Genomic DNA, 21,277 nt, shown 5'->3' on the forward strand with positions numbered 1-21,277 from the left:
TTACAAGCTTGTGGAAGATTTGAAATAGTAAAAGCTAAACCCTGATACAGTATTAAACTTACATATAAAAATAATACACAGTGGGATATCTTATTCAATAAGATAATAGTATTTTAAGACCAAGAAAGAATATATAAAACTATTCTATGTAGTCTGATGTCTTGCTGCATAATAGGAATAAATGTATCTAGAACAGAAAGTGTGAGGTCTGTTCTTAAAAAAAAATCACCAGTTACTTAGTAGGGTTTAAAGCCAAGTGTTCTTTAGGTACCAGGCAGAAAGGAGCATTTAAATGATGTGATCACTATAAAATAAAGATCTTAAAGTCTATAAACAACAAAAACACACAAACCAAATGAAAATGTACTAAAATTTAATCATCCATAAAAGCTGTAATTTAATCTGACAGTAAAACACAAGAAGCAATATTAGAGTTGTTTTTAGTATATTATATATTTTAGCTTCGAAAGCCATAGAAATCAGTTATCCCAGTTTTTCCTATAAAACCCATTTTTTCCAAAGCATTATGCACAATTTTAATTAGAATATAATGACAGAATGATATTTCATAATTTTTAAATATAAAATGAAGTCAATGACTCAAAAAGTTATCTGCTGCAATGAGTTTGAGGGCAAATTCCATAATCTATATCATTATAGATATACAGTATAATGGTTCAATTTTTTTAGTGCTTGCCAGGGATGAATCATGATAAAAAATGTCAATATGAAATCATTTGATTAAAGTAGCAATATCTAACATCTGAAATGCATCCATGCTCTTTTGTATAATCATATTAGAGTCAAGTATATTTATTTTCACATCTGTTATAACTGCTATTGCGAAGGAGAAATACTATTGTCTTATTTTCCAAGAGATATACACAGAGCATTTTTTTTTTCTCCAGAGACTTGTGCAAACCAATATAAGATCTAAATTCTTCACATAATATATAAAACAGGAGAAGCCTCTTCAGATTTTGTTTTTGAAGTATGGAATGCTGGCACTTTCCAATTAGGCAACAGTTCTTCATTCCTGTAGTCTAGAAAATTGAATGCATACAGATATATATAGATTTGGTTAGTCTCTTTGTATCAGAAGATGGTAGTAAAAGAAAAGCAGATATGTAATAATAGAAAGAAACTGATTTTCCTTTTTGCCTTACAGTTACTAGAGAACTGCATTATAATAAATAGGCACAATAACAGGACTTAAAAAAGTTTTATTACATAATTGCACCATGTTTCACATAACTCTGACAATCCTGTCTGTAAAGACAACAATTATTTCATTTTTATCCTATTATCGTTTTTAAAGTTCCTTTTTAAAACAGTAGTTATAACTAAGGATATTACACCTGTCTGCATAAACTTCCCAAAGGAAATTCATTATTCAACCATTTTATAATTGTATAAAGATTACCACTTCTAATATAGGTTAAAACAACAGGAGACAATCCAGAAGAGAGGTAATCCCCACATTTAAGAATAACAGAAATCAAAGTGAGTCTTCTTGCTCAGAAGAAAAGAATGATCAACAGGTTAAAGGAAGAACTGAACACGTTTCAATACAATTTTGGCTAAAGACAAAGAAAGACTAGACATGTTGCCCTCAAGGCTCATGGACTCTTAGTATATTTCTAACTACTATTTAAATCTATCTGTATCTCAGTAGTTCTTAGATGGGGCCAACATGGCACTTCAAGCCTATAATCACTACAAAAAGCTCTACAAGATACTGATTACTAAGTAGCCTGTTATTTGGTATTACTAAACATCCACAGCCATCTTAGATGACTTCTTAAGCAGAATGTAAGTTGAAATACCTACCAGAACATAAAAATTAAAGGATGGAGTTATCATGACCTAAGCTTTTCAGAAAAATTAGGCTTAAGGGGCAAGATAGTGTTTAAAAAGAGAGGGAAAGTTTCAGAAGGAGTACTATTTCTAAACAGGCTAACAGGTATTTTACATGTTGATATATTTTTAAGAATTTATTTATTTATTCATGAGAAAGATAGGAGGAGAAAAAGAACCAGACATCACTATGGTACATGTGATGCCAGGGAACTCAGGTCCTGATAGTTGAGAATCCAACACTTTATCTACTGCACCACCTCCTGGACCACCATATTAATATTTTGTAAGTAATGTCTAGGGAATGTAAAACATTGTGTTATTTTATTTTGTTGTTGCCAGGGCTTCATGACTGTGAGTTAACTTTTTGAGGGAGGAAAAAAGAGAGTGAAAGATATCACAGCACCGAAGCTTCTTCCAATATGGTGGGGGTTGAACTTGAATTTGGGTCACTTGCTGGGCAAAGCAAATGCACTATCCAAGTGAGTTATTTTGCTGCATCAAGCTATATTATTTTTAATTAGCTTCTGTTATCATAGTAATGGAAGTATTTCAAAAGATTTAAATGCTAATATATGAGTTGTCTGGGTTTCTAATTCTAACTTAAAGACATGTATTTTAGTGTCTGTGAGAGAGACACAGAGAATAGAGACAGAAAGAGATCCCAGAGGACTGCTCAGCTTTGACATATATGCTGTTGGGGATAGAACTTAAGGCCTTGGGAGCTGGGCAGTAGCACAGCTGGTTAAGTACAGGTGGCACAAAAAGTGAGGACTGGCGTTAAGGATCCCAGTTCCAGCCCTGGCTCCCTACCAGCAGGGGAGTCACTTCAAGAGCAGGTCTGTAAGAGTCTTTCTCTTCCCCCTCTCTGTCTTCCCCTCCTCTCTTCATTTCTCTCTGTCCTATCCAACAACAACAACATCAATAACAACAACAACAATAACTACAACAATAAAACAAGGGCAACAAAAGGGAATAAATAAATATTAAAAAAAAAGAATATAAGGCCTCACATGCGAATCTTGCACTCTACATCTGCTGACGCACCACTCCAGTCTCTAATTCCTAACATTAAACACTATGTCTGGAAAGGGGAAGGTGCTCAGAAAATGTCACTGGTGAGTGTGGATGGATGGTATCCTTCTATTAGGTAACTTCCTAGTTAGAAGAACCAGAACAGAGAAGTGGATGGGAAACAGTTATTTCCAAATGGGGAAATCTGTGTCATAAATGTGTTAGATGTTCATATTGAATTTTTTCCTCCTACCAACAAACACTGTCCTTTTCCTCAAGGAATGGAGATATCTCCACTTTCTAAAGACACTGAAAGCACCTGTGAGTAGTTAATCCCTATATTAAATACCTTAGATTCTGAGAACACACAGAAAATAAAGACAAACACGATGCAGGTTAATTGGATATTTTCTCTAGACAATAGCTAGGTATCATGATGCAAAAGACTGTAATAACCCATTTGGAAACTGTAATAACCCATTTGGAGACTGATTATTTTCACTCTCAAAATTCCCACTGCATTTAAAAAGAAGCAATAAATTGATCTTGTTCAAATGAAAAAAAAAAGAAGAAAAGAATTTGTGTAACCTGGATCAAAGTCTTGTTTTGAAGCTCTACAAGACTTCTCACCTTTAAGGCAAAGCTCACAATATACTGCAGGGTATATAGAAGTGAATTTTCACTGTAGGCCAAGAGATGGCACCTTTCCCTTTAAGCAAGCTAAAAAGACACTTCTAGAAAATTAGAAATTAAACTAAGGTCAACTGAGATAATGGTATCAATGAGCCAGCCAACTAAAAGAGAGTTAAATAATACATTTTGGCAGCTGGACAGATAGCCCAGTGGATGGAATGCATTTCTATGCATGTGTGAGGATCAGATTTAATCACTGGCACCAAGTTCCGCCAAGCGGAACTCTGGTCTCTTCCCTTCATATTTCTATACATACATATATATCTTTATTTATGTATAGATACATTTCAAAACTTGAATTAAAATCCTTGTTTTCCCAACCTTTGCATTCTTATCTAAACAAGCAATTTAAACAACAACCACTTCTAGGGAGCTGATGATGTATAGTTTCTGAGTCAAGACTTCTTTGGTTATTGCCAGGGCTTTACTGCTCCAGGCTGGTGCTTTTCAGATATAAAGAGCGATAGAGGGAGGGAGAGATAGCATAACATCAAAGCTTCCCCCAGGACTACCGTACTCCCATGTGGTATACAGAGGGCTCAAATCTGAGTTGAGTGCATGGCAAAGCAGCAGCCCTACCAAGTGACATATCTCACTGATATCTGAGCCAAGATTATGCTAAAAGCCTATAGCAACCAATTAATAGAATCTTCCTTTCCTAATTATGACTATTAGCAGCGACTTCCACACACCCCACCCTCATTTCTTCTCATTTGCCTCTACCTTTAATTTCATTTTAAAAGATTCATTTATTGAAAGGGAGGGGTGAAGGGAGGGAGGGTAGGGGAGAGGGAGAGTGGGGAGAGAGTGGAGGAGAGAGGGGGAGAGAGGAGGATGGGGGAAAGAGAGGAGGAGAGAAGGGGAGAGAGAGGAGGAGGGGGGAGAGAGAGGAGGAGGGGGGAGAGAGAGGAGGAGGGGGGAGAGAGAGGAGGAGAGGGGGAGAGAGAGGAGGAGAGGGGGAGAGAGAGGAGGAGAGGGGGAGAGGAGGAGAGGGGGAGAGAGGAGGAGAGAGAAGGAGACAGAGAGGGAGGGAGAGAGAGGGAGAGAGGAGGAAGAGAGAGAGAAGGAAGTAGACTATAGCTTTACTCTGTCATATGTGATGTCAGGGATTAAATTCAGGCTTTCATCCTTGAAAGTTCAACTTTTTATCTGCTGAACCACCTCCCAGGCTACTACCTTTATTTTAAAAGGGGTAAAATTCCTCAGTTATTTTCCTGAAGAGAAAGACCCATTCAAATTCCTATGTACATACTAGTTAACTTGGTATACTGGAAGACGTAATCCACTAAATGAACCCGAGACTTATAAGACTTTGGGTGATCAACTCTCAAGTGGGAAGACTTGACTTTCCTGTAGCTGGACCAAGTTTAGTAATATTCACATAAATAGCATCAAGTCACATAAGAAATCTACTTCATGAAAATATTACTTTGTGGTCCGGGAGGTGGCACAGTGGCTAAGGCATTAGACTCTCAAGCATGAGGTCCTAAATTCAATCCCCGGCAGCACATGTACCAGAATGATGTCTGGTTCTTTCTCTCTCTCCTGCCTTTCTCATTAATAAATAAATAAAATCTTAAAAAAAAAGAAAATATTACTTCATGATAGTATTGTCAACAGAGCTGATGAAGATAAGTAGCAGTGAAGCAGGTCTGCAGGAGTTACTATTATAAAAATAAATGATAATTCATAAAAGCTTATTTTTCATCAAGAAGTTCAGTATAAAATAATACATTTATGTTCAGTTCAGAGAGAGGTTGAAAAACTGATCTGTGGAGTTACAAATTAAGGTGGGGTAACATCTGGGGGAAAAATGACTATTGTTGATATATAGGTATATTCACAGTGAAATTATTAACCAAATGTTCACTTACGTCTTTGTTTCACATGAACCACTGCCACTTGAATTCAGTATAAATTTGGCAGTGACCTTGGAAGGTATTCTATTTATTCAATTCATTGACATTTTTTTAATAACCATTTTGTATCAGGCACTGCGGACACAGTGGTGAGAAAAACAGGCATTGATCTCAGATAACTCAGTCTCTCACGGGGAGAGACATTATCCAACAGCTAAACTTATCTACAAATTGTATCTCACATCTACAAATTACAGCAGTCTGGAAATACCCTAGTAGGTGAAATGGGAAGTGGTTACAGCTGCGGAAAGTCCTAAACAAGAGGGCAAGAAAGGCAGATCTGTTCTGTTTTTATCTTCTTACCTGGCTCAGAGCTGCTGCTTACTGCGGTCTAGAGCAGCAGGCATGATTTCTTTTTAGGCTTCTTCTTTTCCACTGGTGTTTTCCTATTTATCTGTCTGACCAAGTCATAAAATATCTGGATAAAAACAAGAAAGATTACTTTTTCAGTCTATATTGAGGCCTCTCTACACAAAACCATCTTATTTATTTATTTATTTATTCTGTTTTATTGTTGTAATTATTGTTGTCTGTCTTCGTTGTTGGATAGGACAGAGAGAAAATGGAGAGAGGAGGGGAAGACAGAGAGGGGGAGAGAAAGATAGACACCTGCAGACCTGCTTCACCGCCTGTGAAGCGACTCCCTTGCTGGTGGAGAGCCGAGGGCTCGAACTGGGATCCTTACGCTGATCCTTGCGCTTTGTACCACGTACGCTTAACCTGCTGCGCTACCACCCGACTCCCCCACAAAACCATCTTAAATACTACTCTTGGACCTGCACTTTATTGCTTAGTTCTCGTAACAGGTTTCTTAGTAGCCCTAGCTGACTGATAGGGTAAAGTAGGATTACCTATTTGTAATAATGGAAATGCACTCACTGTTAAATATTCTGTTAATTTAAAAAATGAGAGAAATTACATTCTTCAAGGAATTCTGTAAGCTCCAAAGTCTATTAGAAGTTAATATTAACCTGAATATTCACGTTTACTCTACAGGCTCCAACCTTTAGAAATGTTGTGATACTACCAAAAACATATGCATATTCTTTATTCATATCCACCAATTAGTAACAGCTTCCACATGTACACTAACATCTCTCTCTATACACACTTTCCCTCTCTTATTTGAGTGATTTGCACACAGGTCTCTTAGTAGGTGAGTATATTTCCTAAAAACAAGAATATTCTCTTAATAGTCTTATTACAGTGATTATATTTAAAACATTTAAGCATTGGTATAAGACTTTGTATCATCTATGGAGAAACCAAAATTTTGTAGGTTATCTTAATTATATCCTTTAAAAGCCAGTTTATCCCTCACCCACAGTCCCCCAGTTATCGAGGATCACACATACTGACTTTGATTTCCCTCCAGTTAATCTTTCTAAAATCTGGAACATTCCCTTAGTCACTGTCTTTCATAATACTATCATTTATGAAAAATAGGATATAGGAACTCTATAAAATGATCTTCAGTTTGAGTTTGTCTGGTTTTTTCTCACAATTATTCATGTTATATACATTTTTGGGCTGGAATAGGACAACAGAGATACTACGCTCCTTTGAAAGGGTCATATAAAAACAAATGATTTCTGTTTGCCAATGTTTGTTGATGTTAATTCTGATCAAGGTAAAAACTGACCCTTAATTTGAATAAACAATATGTCATGAAATATTTTTAAAAATATTTATTTTCCCTTTTGCTGGCTTTGTTGTTTTTATTGTTGTAGTTATTATTATTGCTATTGATGTTGTCATTGTTGGATAGGACAGAAAGAAATGGAGAGAGAAGGGGAAGACAGATGAGGGGAGAGTAAGACAGACACCTGCAGACCTGCTTCACTGCCTGTGAAGCGACTCCCCTGCAGGTGGGGAGTTGGGGACTCGAACCAACATCCTTAGGTTGTTCCCTGCGCTTTTAACCTGCTGCACTACCTCTTGACTCCTCAAGGCAATGCCTTTGATCTTAGGATACATTGCACAAATATATTTATGAATAAAGGAGTGCAATAATGCCAACATGCGACAAGATAATAACTGATGGATCTAGGTAAAAGGTAAACAAAAACTAGTTTTGTTTCTACATCTTCTTAGTAAAATTTAACAGCAACATATCTTAAGTTATTGGCCTTTTTTAAGAGGACATATAACTATGTTCTTAAATGATTCAATGACTACAACATTAAATTGTTGAAAATTTTTTGAAAATGATTAATTTAGGAGCTGGAGGTGTGGCTCAGCAATGTAGTACATGCCTTGCATGCTTTAGGGCTTAGGCTGGATTCCTGGTGCTGCATCAAACACTGGAGTAGTGCTCTAGTCCCTTAAAAATATGAAACTTTAAAATGATTTATTTATATTCTTTTCTTTCTGTTTATTTACCCCATTTCCATCTTCTTCAAAACATTAAGCTCTATTATTCTTTTCTTTTTAAGGTTTAATTTTTTAATCTTTATTTATTTACTGGATAGAGACAGCCAGAAATTGAGAGGGAAGGGGGTGATAGGAAGAGAGATAGAGACATCTGCAGCCCTGCTTCACCACTCTCAAAGCCTTCCCCTTGCAGGTGGGGACTGAAGGCTTGAACCTGGGTCCTTGAGCACTGTAATATGTGAGCTCAACCAGGTGTGCCACGACCTGGCCCCAAGCTCTATTATTTTTAAGTGTTATAACACAATTTGTGAACAAAATGAATTTGTTTTATAATTCTCAAGTCCAAACTGTTTCAACACCAATATGCAGCTCTTCAAAAACTGAAAACCATGCACAAGCTACCATTAGTTTCTTTGCCTTGATGCATAGGCTACAAAATTAAAAGTAATGAAAGGATATATACCAAAACAACAAATCATGCAAGTAAAATTACATATTTCTTGATACTACCTAATTTTGGGTTTTTGTACTACCCAAGAAGGCAACTGATTTTGTACTATTATATTCTAATTTCACTGATAAACATTCACTACCTCACAGCTGTGAATGGATCAGTGATGAGGGCACATTTGAAATATATTATTTGGCTAATTATGCTATAAGACCTCAACTTAGATTTTTCCTAATTTTCCTAAACTACAGAAAAAGCTAAAGGATCACAGCATAGTTCTTTAACCCCTCTGTTATTCCTCAACTGGAATATTTTTGTTTCTATTACTAGAATCAATCTCAGCAAAGAAGAATAGACTTCTGATTAAGAATGATGTGACTATGGTATATCTATACACTACTTTCAAAACATAGCAAAAATGGTAGGGATAAAAAGTTTAAAATTATATACACATTCTGCATAGAATTATAGGACTAGCAATATGTACTTAATATGATTTCAGATTTAAGTCTAACAGTTGAATCTTGTGAATGTATGGTGCTTGTATCTCTAGGTATTTAGAAATCTCATATACAATTAGAAGGTACTAGCTGTCTAAGGAAACATTAATATCAAAAAATTGTATAGGTGAATTACCAGGATATACTAAAAAATTTCTAGCATAACATCTGGCGTGAAAATTCTTAAATGGCTAATCTATTTCTTTTTTATTTTATCACCCCTTCTCTCAAGGATATACTTTAACAAGACTGCTGTGGAAAAAGTAGCTCTGCTTCACTGGAAATTGGATCCCAGAGAGGGTGGTCTAGTAATTCTCACAAACACATAATGCTTAACAGGTAAAGAAATATTTCTTTTCCACAGTCAGTGCTCAGTGGACCATGACACAACCTAGCACCAGAACAGTCCTTTAAACTTGCTTTAGTGGATACCAAGTGATGGCAAAAACAGAACAGCAAGAAACCAGATTTTAAAGGCCAACCATACTGAAGATGGTGGCTTTTTACTACTGCTCCCCTAGAAAAACTCACTCACCATTATTATTATTATCATTATTATTAAACACCAGAGCACTACTCAGCAGGACTGAATCTGGGACTTTGGAGCCTCAGGCATAAGAATATCTTTGCATAACCATTATGCTATCTACCCTTGCCCTCACTCAGCAATTCTAATGCATTTCATCTCTATCTTATCTTTTTAAAAAGATACTAAAAAGTAAAATGCTATTATAAGCCATATTTCTTTTCAAAATGACATCTGTGAAACTGTAATGCCACAACAGAGAAAGTTGAAACTGAAAGGATAACATACTTCATTCACTTGCCAGTGAATAATACATAATTGTTAAAGATCTCAAGCACCTGTGGCCCAAGAAGTGGCAGTGGTTAAGGCACTGGACCAAATTCAATCCTCAGCACTGAATATGGTAGAGTGATGCTCTAGTTCTTCCTCTTCTTCTTCCTCCTTTTCTTCTCCTCATCCCCACCCCCTCATAAAGCTTAGTAAAAGACTCAAGAAGGACTTGCTCTTTATTGAGATATAAACTTTATTACAAAAAATGGTGTCTTATCTAGATGACTATTAGCCTGGTGCTTAACACAGTGTGTCTCACACACTTTCTCTCAACAAATACTTGCTGAAAAAATGGACCCTATAAATTTATTTTTAGGGACCAGGTGGTTGAAGCACCTCGTTAAGCACACACATTATAGTGAACATGATAGTTCAAGCCCCTTGTCCCCACCTGCAGGGGGAAAGTTTTATGAATGGTTAAGTAGTGCTGCAGGTGTCTCTTTGTCTCTATCTCTTCCCCTCCCCTCTCAATTTCTCTGTCTCTATCCAATAATACATAAATTATTAAAAATAAAAATGGGTTGATTAAAAATAAATTTATTTGTGTTTATTAATATTTATTTTACTGTACAACTATCTCATAAGTCATTATTTCCTTAGTAAAACATAAAAAAGACTTACGATAAAATGAACTAAAACAAAGTGAATCTATTAAATTTTTTCATGATTGGTGTTGGGTTGTGTTGCGGGGGAGAAGAGAATAGACCAGGAACTCATGGCGGAGCGGGAACACAAATCTTTATTCATGCAGATGCCCCAGAATTGGGTGTGAGCACAATGGTTTAGGCCATGTGGAGCTAGCAAATGGCAGCCTCCCACTATGCCCACCAGCCCTCCTCCGGGTCCAGTTGTGGAAGAGAAAAAGAGCAAAGAGAGCGAAAGTGGGTGGAGAGAGGCAAAAGGCATGTTGGGAAGATGGAAGCGTCCTTAGCAACTGTTGCAGTGGTTTTAACTGAATTAGCAATACCGAGGGGATAACGAGGTGGTAGGGATCTTTTAGGCAAAACTGATTATGTAAGCAGAGCAGGAGGGCTGTCTTTAAGGCCCAACAGATTGTTAGGAAAATTGGTTGATTAATGCTTTTTTTAAAAGGTTTTTTAAAAAATATTTATTTATTCCTTTTGTTGCCCTTGTTGTTTTATTGTTGTAGTTAATTATTATTGTTGTTATTAATGTCGTCGTTGTTGGATAGGACAGAGAGAAATGGAGAGGAAGGGAAGACAGAAAGGGGGAGAGAAAGATAGACACTTGCAGACCTGCTTCACCACTTGTGAAGCAACTCCCCTACAGCTGGGGAGTCGGGGGCTCGAACTGGGATCCTTAAGCCAGTCCTTGTGCTTTGCGCCACATGCGCTTAACCTGCGGTGCTACCTCCTGACTCCTGATTAAACCAATTCTTAGGGAGAACCAGTAAACTATTGGCCATTTAGCCACATGCATGCAGCTTGCTAAACATTCCTGTCTAGGCTATGTTCTCAAGATAGTGGAGTGCTTAAGTCAGAGATAAAAAACAAACTAAACTCATCTCTGTGTACCTGCCACACCAGGCCAAAATGAAGGAGTAAATTATAGCTACATGTCCACACTAACACAAATTCCTCTCTTTGTGTAATATAGCATAAGGGATGGACACAGGACTAAAAATACTTGTCTATTTATGATGGTAACATCTTAATACACAAGGAGATTACTATTATTGTCTCCAGGGTTATCGCAGGGTAACAGTGCCTGCACTATAAACCCACAGCTCCTGGAGGTCATTTTTTCCCCTTTTGTTTATCATTGTTGTTGCTATGATTATTGTTGTTACTGGTGTCACTGTTGTTGGATAGGACAGAGAGAAATTGAGAGGGGAGGGGAAGACAGAAGGGGAAGAGAAAGATAGACATCTGCAGACCTGCTTCACCACTTATGAAGTGACCCCCCTGCAGATGGGGAACCATCACCGTTTGTGAAGCAACCCCCCTGCAGATGGGGGTCCGGAGGCTCGAACCAGGATCCTTATGCTGGTCCTTGCACTTTGCACCATGTGCGCTTTACCGCTTTGCTACCGCCTGGCTCCTATCATTGCTGTTATTATTACTGTTGTTACTGCTATCATTGTTGTTGGATAGGACAGAGAGAAACTGAGAGAGAAGACAGAGAGGGGTAGAGAAAGATAAGACACCTGCAGACCTGCTTCACAGACCTCCCCTGCAGGTGGGGAGCCAGAGGCTTGAACAGGAATCCTTGTGCTCATCTTTGCGCTTCATGCCATGTGTGCTTAACCCACTGCACTACTGCCTGGCCGCCTACAATGAGTTTATTATAATGACTATTTTATTTTTGTATATTCTTCTAGACTTTGCAACATGTTTCCTTCCATCTGTATAGGAAATTGTTGTAATATGAAGGTGATGTGACAATTTTTATACATTACTTTGTGGCCTAACATTTAGGATAGTCCTATGTGCTCTTAGGACTTTAAATACATTATTTTAATTTGCATTTCCTCTTTATCATTAAGGTAAAACACGCATGTTCTCATTTCAGTCATCAATGAGATTATGGCTTCTAGTCATTACACAGTGTTTTCTATACCTTACTACTGGGTTGCTGAACAAGTCATGGCACATTTTTTTTTTTATATTTAATTTATTCCCTTTGTTGCCCTTGTTGTTTTTATTGTTGTAGTTATTACTGTTGTTGTCATTGTTGGATAGGACAGAGAGAAATGGAGAGAGGAGGGGAAGACAGAGAGGAGGAGAGAAAGATAGACACCTGCAGACCTGCTTCACCGCCTGTGAAGCGACTCCTCTGCAGGTGGGGAGCCGGGGCTTGAACCGGGATCCTTATGCCGGTCCTTGTGCTTTGCGCCACCTGCGCTTAACCCGCTGCGCTACAGCCCGACTCCCGGCACATTTTTACATAGAAAAACCACAGAAAAATATGTCATGACCTTTTGAACAACTTAGTATAATTAAAACTGCTTTAAAAAAGAAATTCCCCCCCAAAACTAAACTGTGTTGGGCTGTTAATTTAAGAGAAAGAAAACTGTAACAGCAATGATGTCTGTTGTCTGGCAGTTGTACCTTACCTCATTAACGTTGATTTTTGACTTTGCGGAAGATTCTAAAAAGGCACAGTTACACCACTGTCTTGCTAAATTCTGACCCTGTTCTTTGCCAACTACTCGCTCATCTTCCAGATCACATTTATTACCAACCAAAATCATTGGAACCTGTGAAAAGGGGGGAAAAAAACAAATAACAAAAGATGAGCATAAACATAGTTGTTAATTAGCATCTTCTTATAAGCAAGCAGTTATCTGCCAGTAAGTTAAGGCTGTGAGCTTCACCAAGCACTTAAATATCTGTATGTGGGTGTTGGAGGAAATAAGGCAGATGAAGGCAAAGACAGAAAAAAACATGCAAGAGATTTGCCAAACTATTTAAAAAATAGATAATCCCAAAATTATCTATTTTGGAATATTATTTGTAACTGAATTATGTGGAATATTATTTGTAGCTGAATTCTCTCTGTGTGTGTGTGTAAACACCACCCTAAAGGAGACTTCTGTAACACAGAGAAATACTCACTGAATCTATCTGCAATTTAAATGCTTCATCTCACAACAAATACCACAAGATGTGGCAAAATCAACACCATATCTAATTCTACATTTGACATATAAATCTGAAGGCAGGTCTAAGTGAATTGTTAAGGAGAATTGGCAACAACAACAAAGGTGCAATGAAGTGGTCCTTCTCTATACCAACAAGGCTTGCCTACAGTCATCCATAACTTCATACTTCCAATAAAATAGGTTGCTAACAAACAGTATAAAAGGCTCTTAAGTTAAAAGGTGTCTACAGAACTCAAACTATTAAACTATGCGAGTATCATGATTTAGATGAAACACACCAGGCATCCAAAACTTCATTTTTTAAAAGTTTATTACACAGGATAAAGGGATTAACAATTATAATGATTTGCATATAACTGCCTATGAAAACAGATAAGTTAGTCACAGAAAGTAAAAGAACCACTCATTAGGTTATAGTTGGTTATGAGTCATAATCTAAATCCCTCCCGCCTACAATCATAACCAAAGTTAAGGTCCTGAGTAGATGCATGTGTTTCACATTAATAATGACAGAACACAAAAACAGAATAAGAAGTGCAAATACATTTTTATATCTGAATGTATAAATGAAAAGGAACTCTGAGGTAAACATGTAAAAATATATACTTCACTTTTGCAAAATGAAAAAAACAATGTGATATTCATCAAATACACAAATTAAATACAAAAAAACAAATACAAAATACAAAAGTCCATTAGTTAAGAATCTTTGCAACCTTTTTCTTTCTGTACTGTACTTATTACTCCCATGGCACAATGAATACTTTGTTCATTTATATTATCTTTTTATTTTTTTCTTTAAATATTTTATTCACTTATTCATGAGAAATGATAGGAGAGAGAGAGAGAGAAAGAACCAGACATAACTCTGGTACATGTGCTGCTGGGGATTGAACATGGTACCTCATGCTTGAGAAACCAAAGCCTTATCCACTGTGTCACCTCCCGGACCACATATTATCCTTTTTAACCATGTTGGCATCCATTTTGTGGATTAAATTTTTTTAATGCTTTCATTAAAAAAGATTTATTTATCAGATAGCTTCCCCCCTGCAGGTGGGAGCTGGGGGTTTTAGTTCAGGTCCTTGGGTATTAAAATGAGTAAACTCAACCAGGTATGTCATTGCCCCATAAAAAAAAGCTTTAAAATTTTGACACATGTAGAAACCCTCCAACTCTTCTACTGAGAATAAGAATACTCATTTGGGTGCAGAGCTGGCAGTATGTCTTAAAGAGAAAAAAACTTACATCTTCTGTGTCTTTAACCCGTAAAATCTGTTCCCTCAGGTCCTGTAAGTCGTTAAACGTGGACTGAGCTGTAATAGAATATACTAATGCAAAACCTTGGCCATTCTTCATATATAAATCCCTCATTGCTGTAAATTGCTCCTATAATACAAAAATACAGTTGTAAAATTATTTATTGAACATATAAGATTAATTTAAGCCAGAATAACCACAAGTGAATCACTAAAATTTGTTTTAAATTTATATATATATTTATTCATTTTTTTCTTTTTGTTGTCCTTGTTTTTCATTGTTGTTGTAGTTATTATTGTTGTTGTTGATGATATCGTCATTGTTAGATAGGACAAAGAAACGGAGAGAGATGGGGAAGACTGAGAGGGAGAAAGACAGACACCTGCAAACCTGCTTCACCACCTGTGAAGCGACTCCCCTACTGGTGGGGAGCCGGGGGCTCGAACCAGGATCCTTATGCCGGTCCTCGTGCTTTGCACCACGTCGCTTAACCCGCTGTGCTACCACCTGACTCCCAGTCACTAAAATTTTATCTACTTGCTTTCATGACAGAAAACATGTCATGAAACTCTGAGGTGAATGTTCCTATTTCCTATTTACATACTAGAAATGACAACAATGAATACAAGGGCAATTGTTTAAAATTTTAATTTTATGAGAGAGTAAGGGTATCAGATCATCACTATGCAGTGTGAGTGACTGAACTCAGGTCTTTATACAAGAACAAATACAAGACATCTGAGTGCACAAAAGAAAGATTTCTATAGTAAGAAAGAAATTTCTTTTATAGAAAAAATGCACAATTTGGTTATTTATTTATTTGAGACAGAGAGAAATTGAGAGGGAAGGGGGCCGAAGAGACGCAGAGAGACAGCAGCAGTACTGCTTCACGACTCAAGAAGCTTCCTCCCTGCAGGTGGGGACCAGGGCTTGAACTTGGGTCCTTGCGCATTGTAGTGTGTGTGCTCAACTGGGTGCCCCACCATCTGGCCTCAAGAAAGAACTTTTTTAGTTTGAGAATAAGAATGTCCTCACACTTGGGAAGGTAATGAAAGAAGTAACAAGTAGCGACCATGAGGTGGCAGAGTAGATAAATTGTTGGATTCTAAGGCCTCGAGACCTAAGTTCAGCCCCCGCACTGCATATCCCAGAGTGATGTTCTGGTCCGCCCCCCCACGCTCCCCCCATGCCTTAAAAAAACAGTAAAAATAAATATTAAAAAAAAAGAAGAATGAATATAAAGTGTTATTTTTAACTTTTTGGGCTCCTAGGAACAAAGAGGGATTATTGCTAAAAAATGAGAAGGGGATATGGCATGAGGGGGAAGGCTCTTGATTTAGCTAACTTAAAAGTCCAAAAGTTCCCTTTCGAGTCAAGATTAATTTTTCTATAAAAGAATGGATAGTATTATTAGTACTATAATGGTTTCAGTTTGCTTTTTTGTCAACTCTTGGAACTTTATCATTTATAAAATTGAGAGTGTAAAATTGTGTTGAATTTTAAACATATTGTAACATATAATATTATCTATTTAAAAAGTGTAATATATTTTTATTTACTATTTACTTTGGATAGAGACAGAGAGAAATTGAAAGGAAAAAGGGAGAGAGAAAGAAAGAGAAATACTTAATAGCACTGCTTCACTGCTTGTGAAGTTTGCCCTGAAGTGGGGGAGGTTGGGGACCTAGGTCTTTGCTCATTTTGATGTGTGCACTCAACAAGGTGCTCCACACCCAGCCCTGAATATCATCAATTTTAAAGCTGGAAGTTAAATAATAGCTAAATTGTAGGTATGGAAAAAAAATTAGCTGAATGTATGCTTTTTTTTTTTGCAGTAGTATAATTGGAAATCTTTAAAAAAAATTTTTTTTTTTAATGATTTTTATTTATTGGATGGAGCTAGCCAGAAATTGAGAGGGAAGGGGGTGGTAGAGAAGGGAGAGAGAGAAAGACACACCTACAGCACTGCTTCACCACTTGCAAAGCTTTCTCCCTGCAGGTGGGAACTGGGGGGTTGAACCCGGGTCCTTGTGCATTGTGACATGTGTGCTCAATCAAGTGCGCCACCACCCAACCTCTAACTGGAAATTAAAAATAAGATAAAATTACAGGGACCTGGTGGTAGCACACCTGGTTAAGAGCACACATTATAGTGCTCAAGTACCCAGGTTCAAGACTCTGGTCCCCACCTATGGGAGGGGAAGCTTCATGAGTGGTGAAGTAGGGCTGCAGGTGTCTCTCTGTCTCTTTCCCTCTCTGTCTCCTCTCCCTTCTCAATTTCTCTGTCTCTATCCGATAGTAAATAAACAAATAAAATAAAAAAAAAAACTTTAAAAAAGACAAACAAAATTATAAAGGTGATGGTCTTAATAAAGACAATGAAAATAAAAGCAAATACAAGAAATTCATAATACACAATGCACATTGTGCTAAGAGATCTATAGTAAGTAATTTGATTATTACAAGCATCCTACAATGTAGCAACATTATTACAATCATTTGAAGATCAGGAAAATGAGGCTCAAAAAAGTTGTCTATTTTTTTCCGTTGTCAGAAGACAGGTAGGTCTCTGTCACCAGTCTCTTGAGATGTCAAAATGCTAATAAAAACAAAAATGTTTTCAATAAAGATGAGTGACTATGGTGCCCAGAAACAAAGTCTTATTTAAATGCAGAGAAATATTCATCTTAACTGAAATTCTAGATTTAAAGTACGGTTGTTATTTTTAAGGTACAATTAGTATGTAAGTTACCTTAAAGAAAGGAGAAACCCAATACAGATTGTGTGAGTAAACTCAACAATGTAAATATGATATGTGGGCATTAAATACATCTTAAATGGTTTCCTATACTTAAAAACACTCAGGAAGCCTTACACTTAATATTTATTCATAATAGGAAATAATCCTTTCACTTAGCTTTATTCCAATGACAGAATCTCTTCATAAATTAAACTCTTTTATCAAAAAAAGATAAAACATCCTTACTGTTCCAGCTGTGTCCAGGATTTCGAGCATACACTGTTGGCAGTCTACTTCAACTTGCTGTTGGGAGGTAGGGAGGAAAAATTAAAATCAAAATGCTAATCTGTATTCTTTCTGTCTTTTCACTCAAAGTACCTATTAACAACTATAAAGATTCACTCCAGCAGTTTTCTGCATTAATGGAGACTTAATTTAGTTCTTTAATAAATGTAGAAGCTCTTCAACAAATTCTATTAATGTAAGCCAGGGCTATTAATGCTGAATTTAGATTATTTCCTGACCACTCTCAACTCTGATGTAATGGTTTTTTGTTAGTATCAGAAGGCATATAGTCATTTTCTGCAACTTAAGGAGAACTATAATAAATCAGAATTCTTAAAATGGTACATAAATAAGTATATTTACTTTCAAAGAAAACAAAGCACCACCCAGTATTAACAAGTTCAACGTGCAGACAAGACTTTTGGGTAAAGCAAAATTTTGCCAATTTATCATACAAAAGTTTAAACTTTTACTAAAATATGCCACAAATTTATTGTATAGGAAAAAGTGAATTTCAAATAAAGTGAACATAAAAATGTTAAAATGAGTAACAATGAACTTACATAGTTTAAGGCATTAAGGACAAAAATTCTTTGGAAAAGCTTTGTGTGTAGGTGAAATCTTATACATTCAACTCTATTTCTCAATGTCTTGTAAGAGAGAACACTGATCTAAAGAAAGCAGCTGCTATCAAGTGTCTGGGAAATTTTTAATAAAAAAGGACTTTTAAAAAGTGTTAATTTTCAGTTTTCCAGGTACAGATCTCCATTTGTAGTTAAAGATATAACAAGCCACCTATTTTGGGGAAACTTCAATAAAGCAACACTATCTTCTGAAAATAAGTACACTAACCTACAGACTATTATATATTGCTTTATGTCACATCGGAAATTGATGAGAGGCACCATTGGGCGTGCCACAAATTCACTGTCCAACTGTTTATAGGAATAATGTGGTAGCCCGCATGATCCATAGCTGGGCATGTTCTATGTATAATGCATTACCTTACAAGCTCTCAATGGACAGCAAGCATAATTTTATTTCCAAATTGCAGATAGAAAAGCTGTCCTGCTAGTACTGTTTGATGAACTTAATCTGACAATTTAAATCCTAAATCAACTAATAAAGCAACTCTCTATTGTTGAAAGGTAGGTTTAATTTCTCTCTCTCTCTCTCTCTCTCTGTGTGGGGGGTATCTTTACTATGTCTATGAGTTTTTCTTATAATACTACCTTCTTTTCTCCTCACTCCTCTTAGGGAATAAAATAGTGAAAATTCTCCACAATTATAATCAGCTTATTGGTGGCTCACCTGGTTAAGTGCACACAGTACAGTGTGCAAGGACCTGGGTTCAAGTCTCTGGTCCCCACTGTAGGAGGAAAGCTTCAGGAGTGGTGAAGTAGGGCTGCAGGTTTCTCTCTGTTTCCTTCCCTTTCTATCTTCCCCTCCCTTCTCAATTTCCCTTTGTTTCTATCCACTCATAAATAAATAAATAAATAAATAAATAAATAAATAAATAAATAATCAGCTTATAATTAAATTTAAAAAATTGCCTTTTTGTTGAGATAAATATTTTAGTTTTTTAAAAAAATATTTTGCAGAGCAGTTTTAGATTCACAGAAAATCTGAGCAGAAACTACCGCATTCTCACATTACTCCTACTTAATTTTAGTTCACAAAGAAACAAAAAAATATACCTGTTTGGTGTATTGCACCAAAGTAAAAGACTTGTAAGCATGTGTATGGAGATTTCATATTTACCTTTCTGTAAGAATCTTCTATCGTTGGGTCATATTTCTCAACAAAAATTCCCTGAACAAACTGAACTGTCTAGAAAAAAAAAAAGAAAGAAATCAGAGATAAGTTAAAAACAAGGTAAAAACCAATTCCTCGTCAGTGTTGTTTAACCTCACAAATGGTATAGATGAAATGATAGTAACCTAAAATCCTGGTTAAACATGTAAAGGTAAAGTAGTATTTTTCACTTTATGGATATATCCATAGCCAAGAGTACACTTTAACAAAAAGATTTTCATGTTAAAAATGGTTAGCAATGCTGTTGCCAATGTTATACTCTTATTTTTATTTTACTTTTTTGCCTCCAGGGTTATCGCTGGAGCTCAGTGCCAGCACTATGAATCCACTACTCCTGGAGGCCATTCTTTCTCATTTTGTTGTCCTTGTTGTTAGCCTTGTTGTTGTTGTTGGATAGGATAGAGAGAAGAGGGAGAGAGAAAGACAGATACCTGCAGACCTGCTTCACCGCCCATGAAGCAATCCCCCTGCAGGTGGGGAGGGGGCTCGAACTGGGATCCTCAGGCTGGTCCTTGTGGTTCATGCCATGTGTACTTAACCCGCTGCGCTACTGCCCAACCCTCCAATGTTATACTCTTACTATACTGTTTTATGTTTTAAAATACAAAGATAAAAATACAGACTGATTTTAATTTAAAAAGGAAATTTATACTTACATTCTAACTGTCCCTGTATGTATAGAAACTTTGGGTGGGAGTAGATAGCATAATGGTTATGCAAAGAGACTCTCATGCTTGAGCCTCTGAAGTCCCAGGTTCAATCCCCCACACCACCATAAGCCAGAGCGGAGCAGTGCTCTGGTAAAAAGAAATAAAAAAATAAAAAAATAAATAAATAAAAGAAACTTTTATCCAATGCCAAGAAAGACAAAGGATTCTAATTTTTTTTTTAATCTTGAAGGTTTCTAATTCTCCAGTTTCCCCTTTGTATAAATAATCAATCCAAACAATTAGTAACTCAACTAGGAACCTAGAGTCATCCTGTCAGCTCATTCTGTTCTAGTTCCCACACCAATACAGCACCAAATTATGTCAGTTCTACCTCTCATTAAATTCTCAACAGATATATTTTTATCTTTACTTACATGGTCCTATTCCACAGGCAATAATCATATATACCACATTAACTCCCAAACTGTCCCTAACATTTACTTTTTCTGTCTTATAAACAATTCTACACAATAGTCAGAGTATTTTATTTACAACATATATCCAATTCTGTTGACATCACAGGGTGAGGGGGGGCAGGTGGCATCATGGAACTAATTCAATGGCTTCTCATTAGAAATGTGTTCCATGTCAATCCCATGTCCAGTGGAGGAGCAATTACAGAAGCCAGACCGCCAACTTTCTGCACCCCATAAAGATCTTTTGTCCAAGGACGGGCATAAGGATACTGGTTCGAGCCCTCGGCTTCCTACCTGCAGGGGGGGTCGCTTCACAGGCAGTGAAGCAGGTCTGCAGGTGCTTATCTTTCTCTCCTCCCTCTCCCATCTTCCCCATCTCTCTCCATTTCTCTCTGTCCTATCCAAAAATAACAACAATACTACTAACAACAATAATGATAACAGCAATGATAACAATAATGATAACAGCAACGATAAACAACAAGGGCAACAAAAGGGAAAAAAATAACCTCTGAGAACAGTGGTGCAGGCACCGAGCCCCGAGCCCCAGTGATAACCCTGGAGGCAAATAAAAAATATATATATATATAAGGGGAGTCGGGCTGTAGCGCAGCGGGTTAAGCGCAGGTGGCGCAAAGCACAAAGACCGGCATAAGGATCCCGGCTTGAACCCCGGCTCCCCACCTGCAGGGGAGTCGCTTCACAGGCGGTGAAGCAGGTCTGCAGGTGTCTATCTTTCTCTCCTCCTCTCTGTCTTCCCATC

At 36.9% G+C, this 21,277-nt stretch overlaps 1 protein-coding gene and 1 long non-coding RNA gene across 3 annotated transcripts in view; one reads left to right on the plus strand and one right to left on the minus strand.

The window, feature by feature from the left end:
* Positions 1 to 356: 356 nt before the first annotated feature.
* The window catches only part of RAP1A (RAP1A, member of RAS oncogene family), an 88,143-nt gene continuing 67,222 nt past the window's right edge, over positions 357 to 21,277 (minus strand). For both annotated transcript variants that reach the window (XM_060201885.1, XM_016189938.2), the window contains exons 3-8: positions 19,335 to 19,403; positions 17,535 to 17,591; positions 14,537 to 14,677; positions 12,740 to 12,883; positions 5,787 to 5,901; positions 357 to 1,043 (exon numbers count right to left, since the gene is read on the minus strand). In XM_060201885.1, coding sequence (XP_060057868.1) covers positions 5,815 to 5,901; positions 12,740 to 12,883; positions 14,537 to 14,677; positions 17,535 to 17,591; positions 19,335 to 19,403 — 498 coding nt within the window. In that variant the 3' untranslated portion in view covers positions 357 to 1,043; positions 5,787 to 5,814. The remainder of the gene's footprint in view (positions 1,044 to 5,786; positions 5,902 to 12,739; positions 12,884 to 14,536; positions 14,678 to 17,534; positions 17,592 to 19,334; positions 19,404 to 21,277) is intronic.
* Positions 11,656 to 13,490, plus strand: LOC132541385 (uncharacterized). Its single transcript, XR_009552582.1, has 2 exons — positions 11,656 to 12,266; positions 12,586 to 13,490. It is a non-coding gene; the product is annotated as an uncharacterized LOC132541385 (long non-coding RNA).

The sequence above is a fragment of the Erinaceus europaeus genome, chromosome 11, assembly GCF_950295315.1.
Source record: "Erinaceus europaeus chromosome 11, mEriEur2.1, whole genome shotgun sequence".
NCBI classification, from domain to species: domain Eukaryota; kingdom Metazoa; phylum Chordata; class Mammalia; order Eulipotyphla; family Erinaceidae; genus Erinaceus; species Erinaceus europaeus.